At 42.4% G+C, this 19,609-nt stretch overlaps 1 protein-coding gene across 1 annotated transcript; it reads right to left on the bottom strand.

The window, feature by feature from the left end:
• Positions 1–2,906: 2,906 nt before the first annotated feature.
• On the bottom strand, positions 2,907–19,526 carry LOC112068425 (pyruvate dehydrogenase (acetyl-transferring) kinase isozyme 2, mitochondrial-like). The gene is given in 13 exon segments (XM_024135586.2): positions 2,907–3,389; positions 3,392–3,455; positions 4,199–4,260; positions 4,263–4,311; positions 6,428–6,541; positions 6,864–6,962; positions 7,065–7,141; positions 8,947–9,024; positions 9,626–9,715; positions 11,804–11,988; positions 12,453–12,524; positions 18,214–18,355; positions 19,097–19,526. Coding segments are annotated over 13 exon segments (1,206 nt in total). The 5' UTR covers positions 19,212–19,526; the 3' UTR covers positions 2,907–3,330.
• Positions 19,527–19,609: the final 83 nt, after the last annotated feature.

Genomic DNA, 19,609 nt, shown 5'->3' with positions numbered 1-19,609 from the left:
TGGTCAGACAGCACTGCAGAGTTCAATGGCTGTGATGAGAGACCCTGCCACCAGGACAAGTCTCTACAGCACTTCACCAAGCTGGGCTTTATGGGAGAGTGGCCAGACGGAAGCCACTCCTGAGAAAAAGGCATTTGACAGCACGTGAAAGACAGGTCATAAGGCTGAAGGATGATGTGGTCTGATGATACACATTTATTATTTGGCCTGAATGCAAAGTGCTATGTGTAAAAGAAAACCATCCCTATTGTGAAGCATGGTGGTGGCAGCAGCATCATGCTATGGGGGATGCTTTTCAGTGGCAGGGACTGGGAGACTTAAGGATATACAGGGAACAATGAATGGAGCCAAATACAGGCAAATCATTGAGAACCTGCTTCAGAGTGCAAACAACAGACTGGGGCGAAGATTTACGTACCAACAGGACAATGACCCCAAGCATACAGCCAAAGCAACGATGCAATGGCTTCAGAACAAGTATGTGAAAGTCCTTGAGTGGGCCAGCCAAAGCCCAGACTTGAATCCTATTGAAAATCTTTGGAAAGACTYGAAGATTTCTGCTCACTGCCTTTCCCCATCTAAGTTAACAGAGTTTGAGAATATCTGTAAGGAAGAATGGGAGAAAATCCCCAAATCCAGATGTGCGAAGCTGATACAGACATACCCAAGACGACTCAAAGCTGAAATCGCCGCCAAATGTGCTTCTACAATGTATTGAAACAGGGGTGTGAATACCTATGTAAATTAGATTTTTCTGTATTTCATTTTAAATACATTTGCTAAACTTTCTACAAACATGTTTTCACTGTTATCATGGGGTATTGTGTGTAGATGGGAGAGATGTTTTATTTATTTAATCCATTTTGAATTCAGGCAGTAACACAACAAAATGTGGAATACGTCAAGGGGTATGAATACTTTCTGAAGACACTGTTTTTGTTTGGCACTGGCAGAGGGGCAAACGACAGAGTGAGAACTACATAAAGAGCTGCATTTTATTGAACAACCTAAAGATGCTTAAAATAAGCAGATAACCACTATTGTTATTCAGTTAGAATTCAATTAGACTGAAATCCTGACATTAGATGGCTGCCCATAACCCAAATAATGTATATTGGTAAATCATCTATTAACGGCAACAATAATAAATTATGTGCAATAATCTCAAATTAGGACTCCGACCACATTGTGAGGTCCAATCAGCAACTTCCATTGATAGATAGCTCCTCCCAGGTCGGTTTAATATGACATCACAGCACTTACGATGATACTTTGAAAAATATGAAATGCCTTCAACATCCTGAGATCGTGTGATTTAAAACCATACATGTTAAAAACCAGAAAGAGAGAAATAAAAGTTGGCACTTCAGTGTTAGTCTCAAACAATTTTTGTTTTGTTTCAATGCACATACAAATATTGACTAGTTACAAATACTTAGCTGTTATTGGATTAAATGTTAGTAAGTGTACATAGTCTTTTATGTGATTTCTTATTGCTAAGGAGTGTAATAATAGTGACTATTTAGTGTATACCAGGAAATGAAATAAATTCATTTTGTAATGACTGCCCCAGTTGACACATCAAAAAATACTCACACTGGGCACCAGTCAAACATTTGATTCAACTCAGTCGTACCGTGTCCCTAATCACAGAAATGTGATAATACTCCCATTTTGCTCTCTGGCACACAACGTTATTTAATAAATACTTCATGTATAAAAGACCTAGCCAGCCTCTAAAATGCAATCGTTTTAGTCATTTAAAATAATCATAACAGTATGATAGAAAATGTATCTCAATATTCACATAACTTATACTTAAACTCAGTTGGACTTGGTTTAGAGTAAATGTACTAGATATCTATGTCTTCAATATCTATTTTCTGTCTTCATAGGAAACCTTGAATGAATGACCTTTGTTTGAGCTCTTGTCTTATTCAACAAGTGAGGATGGAACAAAAAAAATGAGTCACCAAGATTTACAGTTGATTCTACTAAATTCCCTTTAGGTCCCAAAAAACAGTGGAGATAAACGTCTGTTTAAACTTCCGAGATTGACAAATATTTGTAAGCAGTAAAAAACAAAAAGRTGAAATGCTCAGAGTTGAAACTATATGGAGTCTACATAGTATGCTGAAAATAACATTTGTTGACCACTATGTACCCATAGAACATCCTGTAGTAGAAGGGTAACCAGAGAAAACCCATCGACTGACAGCATGGCCTTGACATGTTTCTGACTGACACACTATATCTATCTGCGTCCATGGAGCTCAGTGTCCTAGCTGCATACTGTAGCTGTGAGTGAAGAGTTTAGAGAAAACTAGATACAAAATCTAAAACGTAGTATCACAGACAGTACTACTGTGATAGTGCAGCTTATATCACTGTATAACCAAATTCAGGCGTTTAATAAATTAAATGATCAGTTACAAACTAAAATGCACCTTTTAAGCAAAATGCTAGTTTTTTACACTGCTTCAGTGTCATAATGTTAAAATAAGTGAGTGAAATGAATACCTGAAACGTGTCGCTAAATGAAACCAAAAGGTGAGATGTGATTGTGAGTAGTTTATGGCCCTGTTTCTGACTGTAACATTCACAAAGTCACTTATTGAATAGAGATCCTGGTATTGAATAGAGATCCTGGTATTGAATAGAGATCCTGGTATTGAATAGAGATCCTGGTATTGAATAGAGATCCTGGTATTGGAATAGAGAGATCCTGGTATTGAATAGAGAGATCTCTGGTATTGAATAGAGATCCTGGTTTATGTAGAACCTGGTATTGAATAAGAACCTGGTATTGAATAGAGAACCTGGTATTGAATAGAGATCCTGGTAATGAATAGAGATCCTGGTAATGAATAAGAGATCCTGGTAATGACTAGAGATCTGGTATTGAATAGAGATCCTGGTATTGAATAGAGATCCTGGTATTGAATGAGAGTCCTGGTATTGAATAGAGAACCTGGTATTGAATAGAGATCCGGGTATTGAATAGAGATCCTGGTATTGAATAGAGATCCTGGTATTGAATAGAGATCCTGGTATTGAATAGAGATCCTGGTATTGCCATTGAAACGCCTCCAACATGATTGTTTTCCCACTTCAAGTGCTGGATGAGAATCTCCATTGCGAAGAATCCAGATATTACACACACACACACACACGGTACAATTGGGTACCTTCTGTTAGTTTCTGATTATGAATCATCATTCCATTCCTCCTTTCAGTCATCCTCTTCTTTCTTTCTCCTGCTCCTCCGTTCTTCATATATCTGAGCTCTCTCTCTCTCTGTCTGTCTGTCTGTTTGGTTAACTTCTCCTCTCATCCCAGCTTCTTGGGATCCTTGCTGGGCATGCACCAGTCATCTGCCTCATTGCTCTCTGGTAACGCCTTATGGCTGACTGGTTGTAAACAGGAAGTCTTTCCACAGACTCTGAGGACAAGGCCTGTTAATGGAGCACAGAGTGGAGTGGTAGGTTAGGTTATATAAGTACAAGGCCTGGTAATGGAGCACAGAGTGGAGTGGTAGGTTAGGTTATATAAGCTACAGGCCTGGTAATGGAGCACAGAGTGGAGTGGTAGGTTAGGTTATATAAGTACAAGGCCTGGTAATGGAGCACAGAGTGGAGTGTAGGTTCGGTTATATAAGTACAGGCCCGGTAATGGAGCACAGAGTGGAGTGGTAGGTTCGGTTATATAAGTACAAGGCCCGGTAATGGAGCACAGAGTGGAGTGGTAGGTTAGGTTATATAAGTACAAGGCCTGGTAATGGAGCAGAGTGGAGTGGTAGTTAGATTATATTAGTACAAGGCCTGGTAATGGAGCACAGAGTGGAGTGGTAGGTTAGATTATATTAGTACAAGGACTGGTAATGGAGCACAGAGTGGAGTGGTAAGTTAGATGATGAGGATATGGCTCTATCACATTCAGATGCATCAGATGGAAGTTATTTAAGTGGGTAATGGAATTACATGGAGCATTGGGTACTAGGTAACCATGTTTAACATAACGGTATGTAGGACAGAGTGAAATCTGAGCTTACATTATAACTCTGTGAGCCATACTGTTGCACGTGAACCAATATTGAAAATGAACCTACATACTTCAAAAACACCATCATTGTTTAGATGTAGAACAAGACAACAAGTTAAGACTGTTGAACTAACAAATTCCATGCGTGAAGTGTTACCTTCAGGTAGATGACAGCTGACGTCCCATATCCCTCCATGGAGTAGAGCTGCAGGTCTCCTGGAAGTACTTGGCATAGAGACGGGAGATGGGAAGACCGTAGCCAAAACCAGCCTACAGAGAACCAGAGCAGGGACACAAAGAGTTAAACTCACTCTGAACAATCACAGTACAGTAGTAGACAAAAGCTCAGTTACACTTATAACCCAGGGCAATGAATGAACAGTCCAGTTTGTAATTCTGATTATTTACAACCGTGTTCAATACTGTTGGCTCACAGATGACATTTTAGTCAGTAAAGACTCGGTTGCGGTTTACATTTTAGCTGAGATAAAATAAACAGCAGGCAATTGAAAAATAAATGTCTCTCTAACATGTGGCCAAACTGCCAAAGTATAGGCTTAAATCAAGTTATACAGTCTGTTAAACTACACTGCCAGTAGTTTAGGTTAATTGTATACTTTATATAGTATACATTGTATACGGTGCATTCGGAAAGTACTCAGACCCCTTCCCTTCCACATTTTGTTACGTTACAGCCTTATTCTAAAATGGATTAAATGAATAAATGTACTCATTAATCTACACACAATAATAATGACAAAGCGAAAACAGGTTTTTAGAAAATAAAAAACATCAATACCTTATTTAGATAAGTTATTCAGACCCTTTGCTATGAGGCTCGAAATTGAGTTCGGTGCATCCTGTTTCTATTGATCAACCTTGAGATGTTTCTACAACTTGATTGGAGTCCACCTGTGGTAATTCAATTGATTGGACATGATTTGGAAAGGCAAACACCTGTCTGTCTATATAAGGTCCCACAGTTGACAGTGCATGTCAGAGCAAAAAGGAAGCAATGAGATCGAAGGAATTGTCCGTAGAGCTTCCGAGACAGGATTGTGTCGAGGCACAGATCTGGGGAAGAGTACCAAAACATTTCTGCAGCATTGAAGGTCCCCAAGAACACAGTGGCCTCTATCGTTCTTAAATTGAAGAAGTTTGGAACCACCAAGACTCTTCCTAGAGCTAGCCGCCTGGCCAAACTGAGCAATCGGGGAGGTGACCAAGAACCTGATAGTCACTCTGACAGAGCTCCAGAGTTCCTCTGTGGAGATGGGAGAACCTTCCAGAAGGACAACCAGCTCTGCAGCACTCCACCTATCAGGCCTCTATGGTAGAGTTGCCATACGGAAGGAAGCCACTCCTCAGTAAAAGGTACATGACAGCCCGCTTGGAGTTTGCCAAAAGCAACCTCAGACCATGAGAAACAAGATTTTCTGGTCTGATGAAACCAAGATTGAACTCTTTGGCCTGAATACCAAGTGTTACATCTGAAGGAAATTTGGCACCATCCCTACGGTGAAGCATGGTGGTGGCAGCATCATGCTTTGGGGATGTTTCTCAGCAACAGGGACTGGGATACTAGTTAGGATCAAGAGAAAGATGAACGGAGCAAAGTACAGAGAGATCCTTGATGAAAACCTGCTCCACAGCGCTCAGGACATCAGACTGGGGCGAAGACAATGCAGGATCTGTTTCGGGACAAGTCTCTGAATGTCCTTGAGAGGCCTGAAAATAGCTGTGCAGCGACGCTCCCCATCCAACCTGGCAGAGCTTGAGAGGATCTGCAGAGAATTAGAGAAAATCCCCAAATACAGGTGTGCCAAGCTTATAGCGTCATACCCAAGAAGACTCGAGGCTGTAATCACTGCCAAAGGTGCTTCAACAAAGTACTGAGTAAAGGGTCTGGAGTGGTAGATTAGGTTATATGACTGTGTGTTTGTTTATTCCATGTGTATTCCATGTGTAACTCTGTGTTGTTGTTTGTGTCGCACTGCTTTGCTTTATCTTGGCCAGGTCGCAGTTGTAAATGAGAACTTGTTCTCAACTAGCCTACCTGGTTAAATAAAGGTGAAAAAATAAATAAATAAATAAAACAAAAATGCCTGTTGATGGACCACAGAGTGGGGTAGTAAGCTAGGTTATGAGGATAGGGCTCTATCACAAGCTGGTCACATGATGAGTCTTCCAACATGACCCACATTCAGATGCATCAGATGGGTGATATTTAAGTGGGTATTGTGTAGATTGATGACGGAAAAAACTATTTAATATATTTTAGAATAAGGCTGTAACGTAACAAAATGCGGAAAAAGTCAAGGTCTGAATACTTTCCGAATGCACTAGTCAACTATATAGTTTAAATGGCCCCAGGACAGGGTGTTACCAGTGGTGCATTGCGGCTGTTGTCAATATCGACGGGGCTGGGGGCGGTGGAGTACATGTAACTGAACAAACGCTCTATCTTCCTCAGGGGAACTCCGCCTCCTCGATCTGATATCTAGAAACAACAACAACGTTATAGGTCTGTTCCACTCTCGGTTCCAGCCTCTGATCTTCCTGTTGTCTCCCCAAATATCATCATCATTAGGACCTACAGAACAACCATGGGAGGAAATCTATAGTAATACTGTACGTATTCATAGACAAATATACACATTCAACTGTACACACTAGGCTTCTATGTCCCATGGTATTATTTCCAACCTGCATGTGTGGAAGGATGTTGGATGTGCATGCACTACCTTTTGTATGCTGGGAATGTAATGTGTCATGTCTCATTGTGATGGTGGATGGTTAATACTCTCTGAGCCTTTGTTTACCTTGATTGTTAGGTCCTCACTGCCCAGTGAGACTCGGACTTTGACCGGTGGGAGATGCAGGGCCATTTCATGAGTCTCCACTGTTGCTCTCATGGCGTTCTGGAAACAAAACAACCATTGCTTGAGAAAATGACAAAGTAATATGAACCAAATTGAGGTAATATAAATAAAAGTGACATAGTAAGTACATGTTTGGTGTACCTTGAAGAGCTCAAACAGCATGTGGTAGAGATGGGAAGGAACATAGACAATACGAAGAGGCTGGTCAGGACCTTTGGCTGAGGAACACTGAGCATTACTCCAAATGACTCCAAACCAAACATGACTTAGACTTATTGAAAATGTAGAACATACACAACTGAGAATAGAAGTTACTAGAAACCAAAAGCAACTTTCACATTTTATTGCAAATGCATAAACATGCACAACTCAACTCAATAACCACTATCAAATTCATAATTGACTCTTCTGCCAACCTAATCTTGTTACAAGCCACTTCTGATAGCCAGGGCCCAGTTTTTCAAAAGTTATCGTCTATATCGGATAGGATTTAATGCATATAAATAGAATGAATAGAACGGGAGTCCCCATTCAAGTCAACAATTCGTTCCTTCTATTCATTCTATTTTTATGCATTGAATCCTATTCGATAGGCGAAATCCAGACGGATGACTTGAAAAACTGAGCCCTGGGGATGAGGCTACTACCAACCAAACCCATGAACAGACCTCGTTTTCCCTTTTTATGGCTCATTTAACATGGTGACTATTAAATAGCTGAATTTGGGTGAACTGAGGTTTATTATTGAGAGTTGGACTTGGACGCTTCCCTGAGAGAAATCTGCCCGGCGACAAGACTGAGCATGTAGCAAGGGTCTTGTTGCTGCTGACTGGCGAMAGAAACTGGTGGGGATTGATGGGGATTGATTTGGTGCACATTGACCAAAGGCAAACTATGATGAATCATTAATTCTAATGTGACTGTCCAACACCCCAATGTAATGTATTAGATGTAGGTGATGCTATTTTATGGCTGGCATGTTTTGAATATTTGGGCACCAAATGACATCTGGATTTGATCTAGTTTAGGCAAAGATTATTATTTGTAATGGTTAGACTTTTGAAGTGGTGCTATTGGCTATTATCCTGTTCATACGACACATATAACCTACACAGGGGCGATACACAGGTATACATTCAATACTTATTGACTTCTATGTAACTGACATGTATGAATGAATGGTTCTCTGTAGACATGGCTGCCTGTGGTTCAAAGTCTGTGTGCCTCAGATACAGAAAACACAATCTCTGAACACCACTAAATATCTCTGAACAACACGTACACAGTCTAGCCTGTGCAAACAAACACACACACATTTAGCAAATTGCGCCCCAAATTGAGTAGACAAAGAGAAATTGAATGCGAGATCAAGAATACCCAACCCACTCGCAGATAAATAAACTTAACTGAAACCTAGCCAAACCTCAAATGACTCGCAATGCAAAYATGACCTTGCAGATTGTTTCTGTAAACCTAACCTTACATTTAAATGTTGGTCATTTAGCAGACTCTCTTATCCAGAGCAACTTACAGGAGCAATTAGGGTTAAGCGCCTTGCTCAAGGGCACATCGACAGATTGTTCACCTAGTCGGCTCGGGGATTCAGACCAGCGACCTTTAGGTTACTGGCCCAACGCTCTTAACTGCTAGGCTACCAACACCCACTTGCTTTCCAAATTTTACTATTTTGGAAATAGGAGAACTAGAAACAGCTTCAAGCTACTCTGGCCATTCTCCTTTCGATTGGCACAATACGACAAGTGACTGCATAATGTTGTATCAAACAGACCTGACTCCAAATAGTATTTGAAATCTTTCAAATACTTTGTGCATTCGATTGAGCCCATCAGCAGTGCCAGCTGGGCTGGTTTGCACTTCTGGGACTATTCTATTGGATCAATTGAGCCAGGCAAGCTCAACCAAGCGCAGCTACTACAGCTCAATCAAGAGCAGCTAAAGTATTTGAAGGGAAAAAAATACTACCTGAGCCAAGGTCTGTAACCCTGTATAGAATGTGATTTACCGTTGACTTGTGTGATGTCAATCTCTGGCGAGGTCAGGTAGTACTGTTCACAGAGCATCTTGGAGCTATCAAAGGCATCTGGGAACAGACAGACGAAACAAGACTAGGACTGTAGCACACTGACATTCAATCTAGTTACCATAACAACTAAATGTAATAACCGTTACAAAAGTAGAATAATAAACTATACAAAATTACATGTAGCAACAGGGATAGGTGGAGAATCGTCTGTCTCTGTATCCATTTAAAAATTATTACGTTTACACACATCTTCTACTGTGTTTAAAATTACAGGACAATTTATATTCTGTGCAGATCAAGGTGAAAAGGTTGCCTGGCTACCAATCCACATCGCTCTGGCCCAACGCCACGCCCACTAACGTTTTCCTCTCCAAGAGTCTGGATTTGCCTCCCTCCTCTGCAACTTCAACTTCAAACCGTTCTGATTGGTCACAGAAACTGATGGGTTGGGCCAGAGCCGGCCTACACGAATCGTGAATTATGTTATTTTGATGTCAGCTCAAACGACTTCTAGGATGACATGTTCAGACATGTTCACAACCACCTACTGTAGCAGTGAGAAAGTTGATGAGATTACTTGTGTAAATCAAGCTTGTTATCTAGGGAATAAGTATAGTGTGTGTTTGTGTGGCATGTTGTAGCTGATGAGGGACAGCACCTTTTACCACCTCCGTCACATCGCAGTCAGGGTCGATGGTGCCAATGTGCTTGGGATGGGCGGGGTTGGCGCTTCCATCAAAGATGAGAGCTGAAGAGGTACATGAAACTCATGTGGTAATAACCACACCTGGATGCCGATTCAAAAACACGTCACAATGGTACTTTTGAGTATGGTATACAGTGCATTCGGAAAGTATTCAGACCCCTTGACATTGAGTACTAGTGTTTATTGTTTTGGTTTTTGAGTTTCCTGTATTGTTCTGTTTATTTTTTCCAAGTAAAGTCTTTACGTTTCCCCAGGTCACCGTTTCCTGGTCTGGTTCATTCTCTGTTCTTGGGTTCAACATTACCACGTTACAATAAGTATTGAGACCCTTTGCTATGAGACTCGAAATTGAGCTCTGGTGCATCCTGTTTCCATTGATCATCCTTGAGATGTTTCTACAACCTGATTGGAGTCCATCTGTGCTAAATTCAATTGATTTGACATGATTTGGAAAGACAGACACCAACAGTTGAGGTCGAAGTAATTGTTCGTATAGCTCCAAAACAGGATTGTGCCGAGGCACAGATCTGGGGAAGGGCACCAAAAATTGTCTACAGCATTAAGGTCCCCAAGAACACAGTGGCCTCTATCATTCTTAAATGGAAGAAGTTTGAAACCACCAAGACTCTTCCTAGAGCTAGCCGTCAGGTCAAACTRAGCAATCAGGGGAGAAGGGCCTTGTTCATGGAGGTGACCAAGAACCCGATGGTCACTCTGACAGAGCTCCAGAGTTCGTCTGTGGAGATGGGAGAACCTTCCAGAAGGACAACCATCTCTGCAGCACACTACCAATCAGGTCTTTAAGGTAGAGCGGCCAGACGGAATCCACTCCTCACTGAAAGGCACGACAGCCCGCTTGGAGTTTGCCTAAAGGCACCTAAAGGATTCTCAGACCATGAGAAACAAGATTTTCTGTTCTGATGAATCCAAGATTGAACTCTTTGGCCTGAATGCCAAGCGTCACATCTGGAGAAAACCTGGCACCATCCCTACGGTGAGGCATGGTGGTGGCATCATCATGCTGTGGGGATGTTTTTCAGCAGCAGGGACTGGGAGACTAGTCAAGATCGAGGAAAAGATTAACAGAGCAAAGTAGAGAGAGATACTTGATGAAAACCTGCTCCAGAGCGCTCAGGACCCAAGACAACAACCCTAAGCACACAGCCAAGTCAACGCAGGAGTGGCTTCGGGACAAGTCTCTTAATGTCCTTGAGTGGCCCAGCCAGAGCCCGGACTTGAACCCGATTGAACATCTCTGGAGAGACCTGAAAATAGCTGTGCAGTGACGGTCCCCATCCAACCAAATACAGGCGTGCCAAGAAGACTCGAGGCTGTAATCGCTGAGTAAAGGGTCTGAATACTTAAGTAAATGTGATATTTCATTATTACATTTAAAAAAACATTTTTTTTTACATTTGCATACATTTCTAAAAACCTGTTTTTGCTTTGGCATTATGGGGTATTGTGTGTAGATTTACGATGGGAAAAAACAATTTAACCCATTTTAGAATAAGGCTGTAACGTAACAAAATGTGGAAAAAGTCAAGCCGTCTGAATACTTTATGAATGCACTGTATATTAATATATTATTATAGTAGTATGGTATACACTGAGTGTACAAAACATTACACCTGCTCTTTCCATGACTAAGACTGATCAGGTGAAAGCTATGATCCCTTATTGATGTCACTTGTTAAATCCACTTTGATCAGTATAGATGAAGGGGAGGAGACAGGTTAAAGGAGGACTCTTAAGCCTTCAGACAATTGAGACATGGATTGCGTGTGTGCGCCATTCAGGAGATGAATGGGCAAAACAAAAGATGCCTTTGAATGGGGTATGCCTGGCGCACCGGTTTGAGTTTGTCAAGAACATCAACACTGCTGGGTTTTTCACACTCAACAGTTTCCCGTGTGTATCAAGATAATCTACCACCCAAAGGACATCCAGCCAACTTGACATATTGGAGTCAGCATCCCTGTGGAAGGCTTTCGACACGTTGTAGAGTCCATACCCCAGCTAATTGAGGCCATTCTGAGGGCAAAAGGGGGGGTGGGGGTGCAACTCAATATTAGGAAGGTGTTCCTAATGCTTTGTACCCTCAGTGTATATTTAGTATTGTATACTGACAGTGCTGGTTCATGATCATGCGTGTGGAGATGCGGCTCATGTAGAAGCGATCCAAGAAGTACTGGACGTTCTGATTGGTCACAGGGTCGGAGCCAAAGGCATCCTTGTACTCCACCACTCCCTGTGCCATGGTGGGAACCACGTTGTTGTGGCGGTTCCTGATGTTCACCAGCGTCTCAGTGAACCTGAGGGGAGACAGGACAGGAAAGGGGTTTTAAGGCTGGGTCTTAGGTTCACAACTCGGCACATTCCAACACGCTACCCTGAAAAGAACCTAAGGTACGTAGCTGGGTGGACAGACTTCATTCATTCATCATCCAGCCATCCGTTCATCCAGTCATTCACTAACACCTGCAAGGTTGCTACCAACTCAAAACCATCTTTTGCAAAAGCCTGTAAATCATTATATTCTGTATGCAGTAGAGCCAGAGTTATGGTTGAAGTGTTTATCCATCAGATCACATTCCATTCCAGATTAAGATTTATTATTCAGTTAAAGGAAGTAGCTTTAATGGGCTGAGCTTAGAGAAAGACTATCTTTCCTTTCCCGAATTAACTATGACTCAAGTTATCTAATGAGATGTGCTGAACAGTAGCAAGACAAGGCTACTACCTATCTGCTGGATGTGACTGTGTGTAATTGACTTACTTCTTCAGGATCTTTTTATCATCGGGCTCTTTCTCCAGGAAGCCCACTAGCTCCATCAGACTTGTTGCATACCTGTAGGAATACAACACAGAAGACTGGTTAGTTTACACAGGGAAACAATAATACATCAGGCTTTATAGGGCATTCATACAGCGTATTCTTAAAGCAGCCTCCAGTATCTATGTTACAATAGTCTATGTGCTGGGGGGCTAGGGTCAGTCTGTTATATCTGGGGTAAATCTCCTTTCCTACCTGGTGTCCTGTGTGAATGTACGTATGCTCCCTCTATCTCCCTCTTCCTTCCCTCCCGGAGGACCTGAGCCCTAGGACCATGCCTCAGGACTACCTGGCCTGATGACTCCTGGCTGTCCCCAGTCCACCTGGTCATGCTGCTGCTCCAGTTTCAACTCTTCTGCCTGCGACTAGGGAACCCTGACCTGTTCACCGGACATACTACCTTGTCCCAGACCTGCTGTTTTCGACTCTCTCTCTCTACCGCACCTGCTGTCATGACCTCTGAATGCTTGGCTATGAAAAGCCAACTGACATTTATTCCTGAGGTGCTGACCTGTTGCACCCTCTACAACCAGTGAATATTATTTGACCCTACTGGTCATCTATGAACGTTTGTACATCTTGAAGAACAATCTGGCCTTAATGGCCATGTACTCTTATAATCTGCACCCGGCACATCCAGAAGAGGACTGGCCACCCCTCAGAGCCTGGTTCCTCTCTAGGTTTCTTCCTAAGTTCATGCCTTTCTATGGAGTTTTTCCTAGCCACCGTGCTTCTACATCTGCATTGCTTGCTGTTTGGGGTTTAAGGATGGGTTTCTGTATAAGCACTTTGTGACATCTGATGTAAAAAGGGCTTTATAAATACATTTGATTTGATAGAGCATTCATTAAGCATTTATAAGAAATGTGCTTGGAAGTGTAGCAAGACATTTTCTTATGAATGAATGATTTCTGAAGTATCTAGAAGCATAATAAAGGTTATATTAATGCTTCAAGTTTCCTTCAAAGTGGGGCCAAAATAAAGGTCTTCATTGAATTCTGCCCTGAGAATGTGGCCAATAGAAGCCAAAAACCAGGGCAAAGATCACTTCTTTCATTCAGCTAATCACTTTGGACTGTTCCGTTCCTCGTTGACTCCTGGAGTTCCTCATTGACTCCTGGAGTTCCTCATTGACTCCTGGAGTTCCTCATTGACTCCTGGAGTTCCTCATTGACTCCTGGAGTTCCTCATTGACTCCTGGAGTTCCTCATTGACTCCTGGAGTTCCTCATTGACTCCTGGAGTTCCACTGTTGGAAATCTCAGAATTCTATTTGGGAACGGCCTCTGACTCTCTTGTGGTGACCATGGAAACCACAGGGTGTGTTTATACATGCTATAATAACTAGGGCTACTATCTCCTACTGGAGATAGGGTGCCATTTGGGAAGCGCAGACTAGGCCTATTCCCTATATAGTGCACTACTTTTGACAAGAGCCATGTGGGTCCTGGTCAAAAGTAGTGCACTAAATAGGGAATAGGGTGCCATTTGGGCCATCATGTTCCCTCCGATGTAAAAACATTCCTCACAATTTTCATCCTCTCAAAACCTGAATATTCTCTCTGTACAGCAAACCCTAAATACTTCTGACCTAGCGGAAGTAGGCCTCCTAAGTTAAACCAGTAAGCATTTTAGTAGCCTACTTATTAGCCTACTAGTTTGGTCAGAGGAGTCACTATCAAGGCCTGGTTAAGAGGCTGTGAAGCTGTAAGCTAAATTGTACTGACTTCAGTGACTTGCAGATAGTCAGGAAGGTAGGTGAGAGATCAGAGTGGCTGACTGTTTTCAAACCCTCTGTCCACCAATTGACCTTGAACCCTCCCACTCTACTAACACAGCTGTTGCATTGGCTACATACTCTAACAGATACATTAGGCTAGTCTTGAATTACAAAGTTTACCTGTAACATTTGTTGATGCCAGTCACCACTAACCAAGCCAAATAAAATGGTGCCAAATCAATATTGTAAATGGAAAAACCCACATCCTGGATATGAAAACAGCCTCAATAGAGTAGCGATGACGTAGACAGCTACATTTAGACCCAGTTTTATAAATATCTTCCGTACCATTACATTGCCAATAACGCCGGCACATACAGTAGGGCTCTGTACTGGTCATCTATCACAGCGGTAGTGTCCCAAATGTTACCCTATTCCCAATATAGTGCACTACTTTTGACAAGGGCCCATAAGGCAATGGTCAAAAGTAGTGCACTATGTAGGGAATAGGGTGCCATTTGGGAATAACTATAAGTTATTGCCCTATTTCAGAGGTTCAACTGTGCTGTACTTGACATGCCATTACATAGTAGCTAGCTGATGGTTGTACCCATCTAGGAAATAGACAAATTCAATTCTCGAAAGTGGTGAAGTAAAATATCATAGATATCACTAGCACTTAGCACCATTTATTTTGGGAAAGTATGTCGTTTCAATAAGAGAACATAATTGCAAGTAACGATTTTTCCAAATGACAAATCCCTCTGACTGTCACTCACTCACTCACTCACTAATACAGACTTGATGCACATTGTCCATCATCCCAGAAAACCTAGACCCTCTCCAATTTGCATACCGCCCCAACTTATCCACAGATGACGCAATCTCTATTGCACTCCACAAGCCCTTTCCCACCTGGACAAAAGGAACACCTAAGTGAGAATGCTGTTCATTGACTACAGCTCAGAGTTCAACACCATAGTGCCCTCAAAGCTCATCACTAAGCTTGGGACCCTGGGACAAAATACCTCACTCTGCAACTGGATCTTGGACTTCCCGACGGGCCGCCCCCCCCAGGTGGTAAGGGTAGGCAACAACACATCTGCCACGCTGATCCTCAACACGGGTTCCCCTCAGGGGTGCGTGCTTAGTCCCCTTCTGTACTCCCTGTTCACCCATGACTGCGTGGCCAAGTACGACTCCAACACCATCATTAAGTTTGCTGACGACACAACAGTGGTAGGCCTGATCACCAACAACATTGAGACAGCCTATGGAGGAGGTCAGAGACCTGGCAGTGTAAGGCCAGGACAACAACCTCTCCCTCAATGTGAGCAAGACAAAGGAGATGTTCATGGACTATAGAAAAAGGAGGGCAGAGCATGCCATTTTTCATAGCGGCTACACTTCTGATAACCCGGTCTCACACGCCCCCTGTTCCACTGTGATGATACATGACAATGTTCCAGGCCACATTGTCTGTCTGTACACATGTACAGCCTACCTGACAGACAGCTGGCACCCTGCCGTGTAGGCTTCAGGCTATACACTCATACCTCTCACTGGGCCAGAGTAGTTCAGTAAGATAGTCTACATGCTGGTGTGGCCGGCAGGACAATAACATCCTACAGAGTCTGTTGGAATAGGCAATATCACCTACAGTATATGGTTGTTCAAGATAAGGCATTTATCATATATATTTCAGACTAGCGCAGAGAGCAGTGCTTGAATTGGGAAGGAGCTCACCGGAACCTCAAATGTTCTACAGCTTGAGTTCCTGCCCCACTTAAAGAATATTAGCTCAAAAGTATTGTGGAGTTCCTGCACCTAAATGAAAACTGAACCGTCATCCAAAATGAGTACTGGCACCTATTTAAGTCCAATTCAAGCACTGGCAGAGAGCAATGATCAAGTTCAATAATCAATATCAACAAATGTGAGGTGAAAGGAGTCTAGCTAGCTGAAGAATACTTCAACAGAGCGACCCATTTCCTCTGGCACAACAAACAGTGAACATCAACACCATCTTAATCTGTAGCCTGCAGCTCACCTCCAAGGTAACCTAGAGTGGTCACAGATCTACAGATAATGGACATGAGGGACACAAAGCATATTGAAAGCAGGTGCTTCCACACAGGTGTGGTTCCTGAATTAATAAAGCAATTAACATCCCATCATGCTTAGGGTCATGTATAAAAATGCTGGGCAGGCCATAGGGCACTGAATAGTTTGATGAGCATGAAAATGATGTAAACCATATGCCATGGCCGTCTCAGTCACCAGATCTCAACCCAATTGAACACTTATGGGAGATTCTGGAGTGGCGCCTGAGACAGCGTTTTCCACCACCATCAACAAAACACCAAATGATGAGATTTATCTTGGAAGAATGGTATCCCATCCCTCCAATAGAGTTCCACTTGTAGAATATAATAGCTAATGTACCAGCTCTGTAGTAACTGTAAGAAGTGGGTGTTATAACATTACTGTACCTGCTCTGTAGTAACTGTAGTAAGGTGTATAGAGTTTATAGAGTTGTATACACCTGCTCTGTAGTAACTGTAGTGAGGGGTGTTATAACATTACTGTACCTGCTCTGTAGTAACTGTAGTGAGGGTGTTATACGTTACTGTACCTGCTCTGTAGAACTGTTAGTGGGTGGTTTATAACGTTACTGTACCTGCTCTGTAGTAACGTAGTGAGGGTGTTATACGTTACTGTACCTGCTCTAGTAACTGTAGGAGGGTGTTATAACATTACTGTACCTGCTCTGTAGTAACGTAGTGAGGGGTGTATAACGTTACTGTACCTGCTCTGTAGTAACTGTAGTGAGGGGTGTTATAACGTTACTGTACCTGCTCTGTAGTAACTGTAGGAGGGTGTTTATAACATTACTGTACCTGCTCTGTAGTAACTGTAGTGAGGGGTGTTATAACGTTACTGTACCTTCTCTGTAGTAACTGTAGCGAGGGGTGTATTACCTTACTGTACCTGCTCTGTAGTAACGTTAGCGAGGGTGTATATACCGTTACTGTACCTGCTCTGTAGTAACTGTAGCGAGGGTGTTTTAACGTTACTGTACCTGCTCTGTAGTAACTGTAGTGAGGGGTGTTTATAACGTTACTGTACCTGCTCTGTAGTAACTGTAGTGAGGGGTGTTATAACGTTACTGTACCTGCTCTGTAGTAACTGTAGTGAGGGGTGTTATACGTTACTGTACCTGCTCTGTAGTAACTGTAGTAGGGTGTTATAACGTTACTGTACCTGCTCTGTGTAACTGTAGTGAGGGGTGTTATAACGTTACTGTACCTGCTCTGTAGTAACTGTAGTGGGGGTGTTATAACGTTACTGTACCTGCTCTGTAGTAACGTGTAGTGAGGGGTGTATAACGTTACTGACCTGCTCTGTAGTAACTGTAGTGAGGGTGTTATAACATTACTGTACCTGCTCCTGTAGTAACTGTAGTGAGGGGTGTTATACGTTACTGTACCTGCTCTGTAGTAACTGTAGTGAGGGGTGTTATAACATTACTGTACCTGCTCTGTAGTAACTGTAGTGAGGGTGTTATAACGTTACTGTACCTGCTCTGTAGTAACTTTAGTGAGGGTGTTATAACGTTACTGTACCTGCTCTGTAGTAACTGTAGTGAGGGGTGTTATAACGTTACTGTACATGCTCTGTAGTAACTGTAGTGAGGGTGTTATAACGGTACTGTACCTGCTCTGTAGTAACTGTAGTGAGGGTGTTATAAACGTTACTACCTGCTCTGTAGTAACTGTAGTGGGGTGTTATAAGTTACTGTACCTGCTCTGTAGTAACTGTATGGGGTGTATAACATTACTGTACCTGCTCTGTAGTAACTGTAGCGAGGCGGTGTTATACCGTTACTGTACCTGCTCTGTAGTAACTGTAGTGAGGGGTGTTATAACGTTACTGTACCTGCTCTGTAGTAACTGTAGTGAGGGGTGTTATAACATTACAGTACCAGCTCTGTAGTAACTGTAGTGAGGGGGTGCTGAGAAGCTTGTCAGGGAGGAAGTCAATCTCCTTCATGATGTTGGCCAGCCGGACAGGAAGCTCCTGACGAAGGAACACAAAGGACGTCTTCTCACAGGCATTGGCCGAGCCTGTAGTCACATGACAACACATCTGCGTTGTACTCATTGGGGGTACACCGTAGCAAAATGTTATGCAATGGAAAACAAGCGTTGGTTCTCATTGGACCGGTTCAGGTAGTCCCTCCCCGTTTCAGTCCCAGGGATAGGATACTGACTGGAAATCACAAGACAGGAGGTCATACAGTACATGTACTGTTGTGTAAATGTTTAAGACAATGTCAAGACCTTGAAATGGTTTGTTTTGGCAGCTGTATTATGTCATGTTTTCACCCAAGAACATGGGTCAAGTGCTATCTAAGAGTAAAGCATGAACCGGGTATTCATTTATCTTATTTCCTTGCTTTAATCCAAACCATCCCATCATTAGGGGTTTGATACAATTTCAAAGTATGTACATTTTGAACTACCGTATTACAGTCATTCTCTAATTTCAGGTGTCAGGATAAAAGGGAAATACAATGGGAATCACAGTCTAGTTAGGCAGCTGCATCCATTTACAGGAGTAACATGATAAGGAAGAATAGACCTGGAAGAATGTTAATCAAAGCTTCAGCAGAGAGTTCATCTGTGATCAGGGAGCACATACTGTACAGTACAGTGGTCAGTGACAGCAGTGAATGCACCACAACAAACATTCTAGCTACTTTGATAAATGCAACCAGTGGTACTTGTTGTACTATGGATTCAGAATAAACGTGGACAGTATTATTGTTCAGCCGTGTTATTGACAGGACAGGGATGAAAACTTACCAAAGTCTATGAATTGTTTCATTGACAGAGGCGAAGGTGAGAACTTGGAAAACCGATCCACTAGTGCTTGTTTGGGTATGGAGCTGTTCCTTAGCAAAAATTGCGTGAACTTCATGGTTGCAACAAATTCAAATTGAAGTCCCTAGACAGTCGGATTGTTGTGTCAGGCCAGGGTGCCCTTTCTTGTCATCAGCAGCAAGCTCCAGTCTCGCAGACGTTGAAGAAGCTTGCTAACGTTAGCTAGTTGACCAATGCTAGCCACCAAGGGCAATATTAAGGCGTTAAATTGACATATTCAAAACCATTTACAATGAAACACAATACATTTCCCGAACAGTGCCCAATGTCTTTTCATCTCATAAACGCTCAATAAGCTACTTACAATATTTCAGAAATCAAGAACGCTCCTCCCAAAACCGACCTCTATATTGTTATTGAGGTTTGGATTTGATTGGCATTGACTTTGACCAATGAAAGAGCACCACGCTGGTTTTGGGGCGGGATTTGATCTGT

The sequence above is a fragment of the Salvelinus sp. IW2-2015 genome, unplaced genomic scaffold, assembly GCF_002910315.2.
Source record: "Salvelinus sp. IW2-2015 unplaced genomic scaffold, ASM291031v2 Un_scaffold515, whole genome shotgun sequence".
NCBI lineage: Eukaryota > Metazoa > Chordata > Actinopteri > Salmoniformes > Salmonidae > Salvelinus > Salvelinus sp. IW2-2015.
Note: the sequence above shows the minus strand (reverse complement) of the source record. Positions and strands in the feature narration are given on the sequence as shown.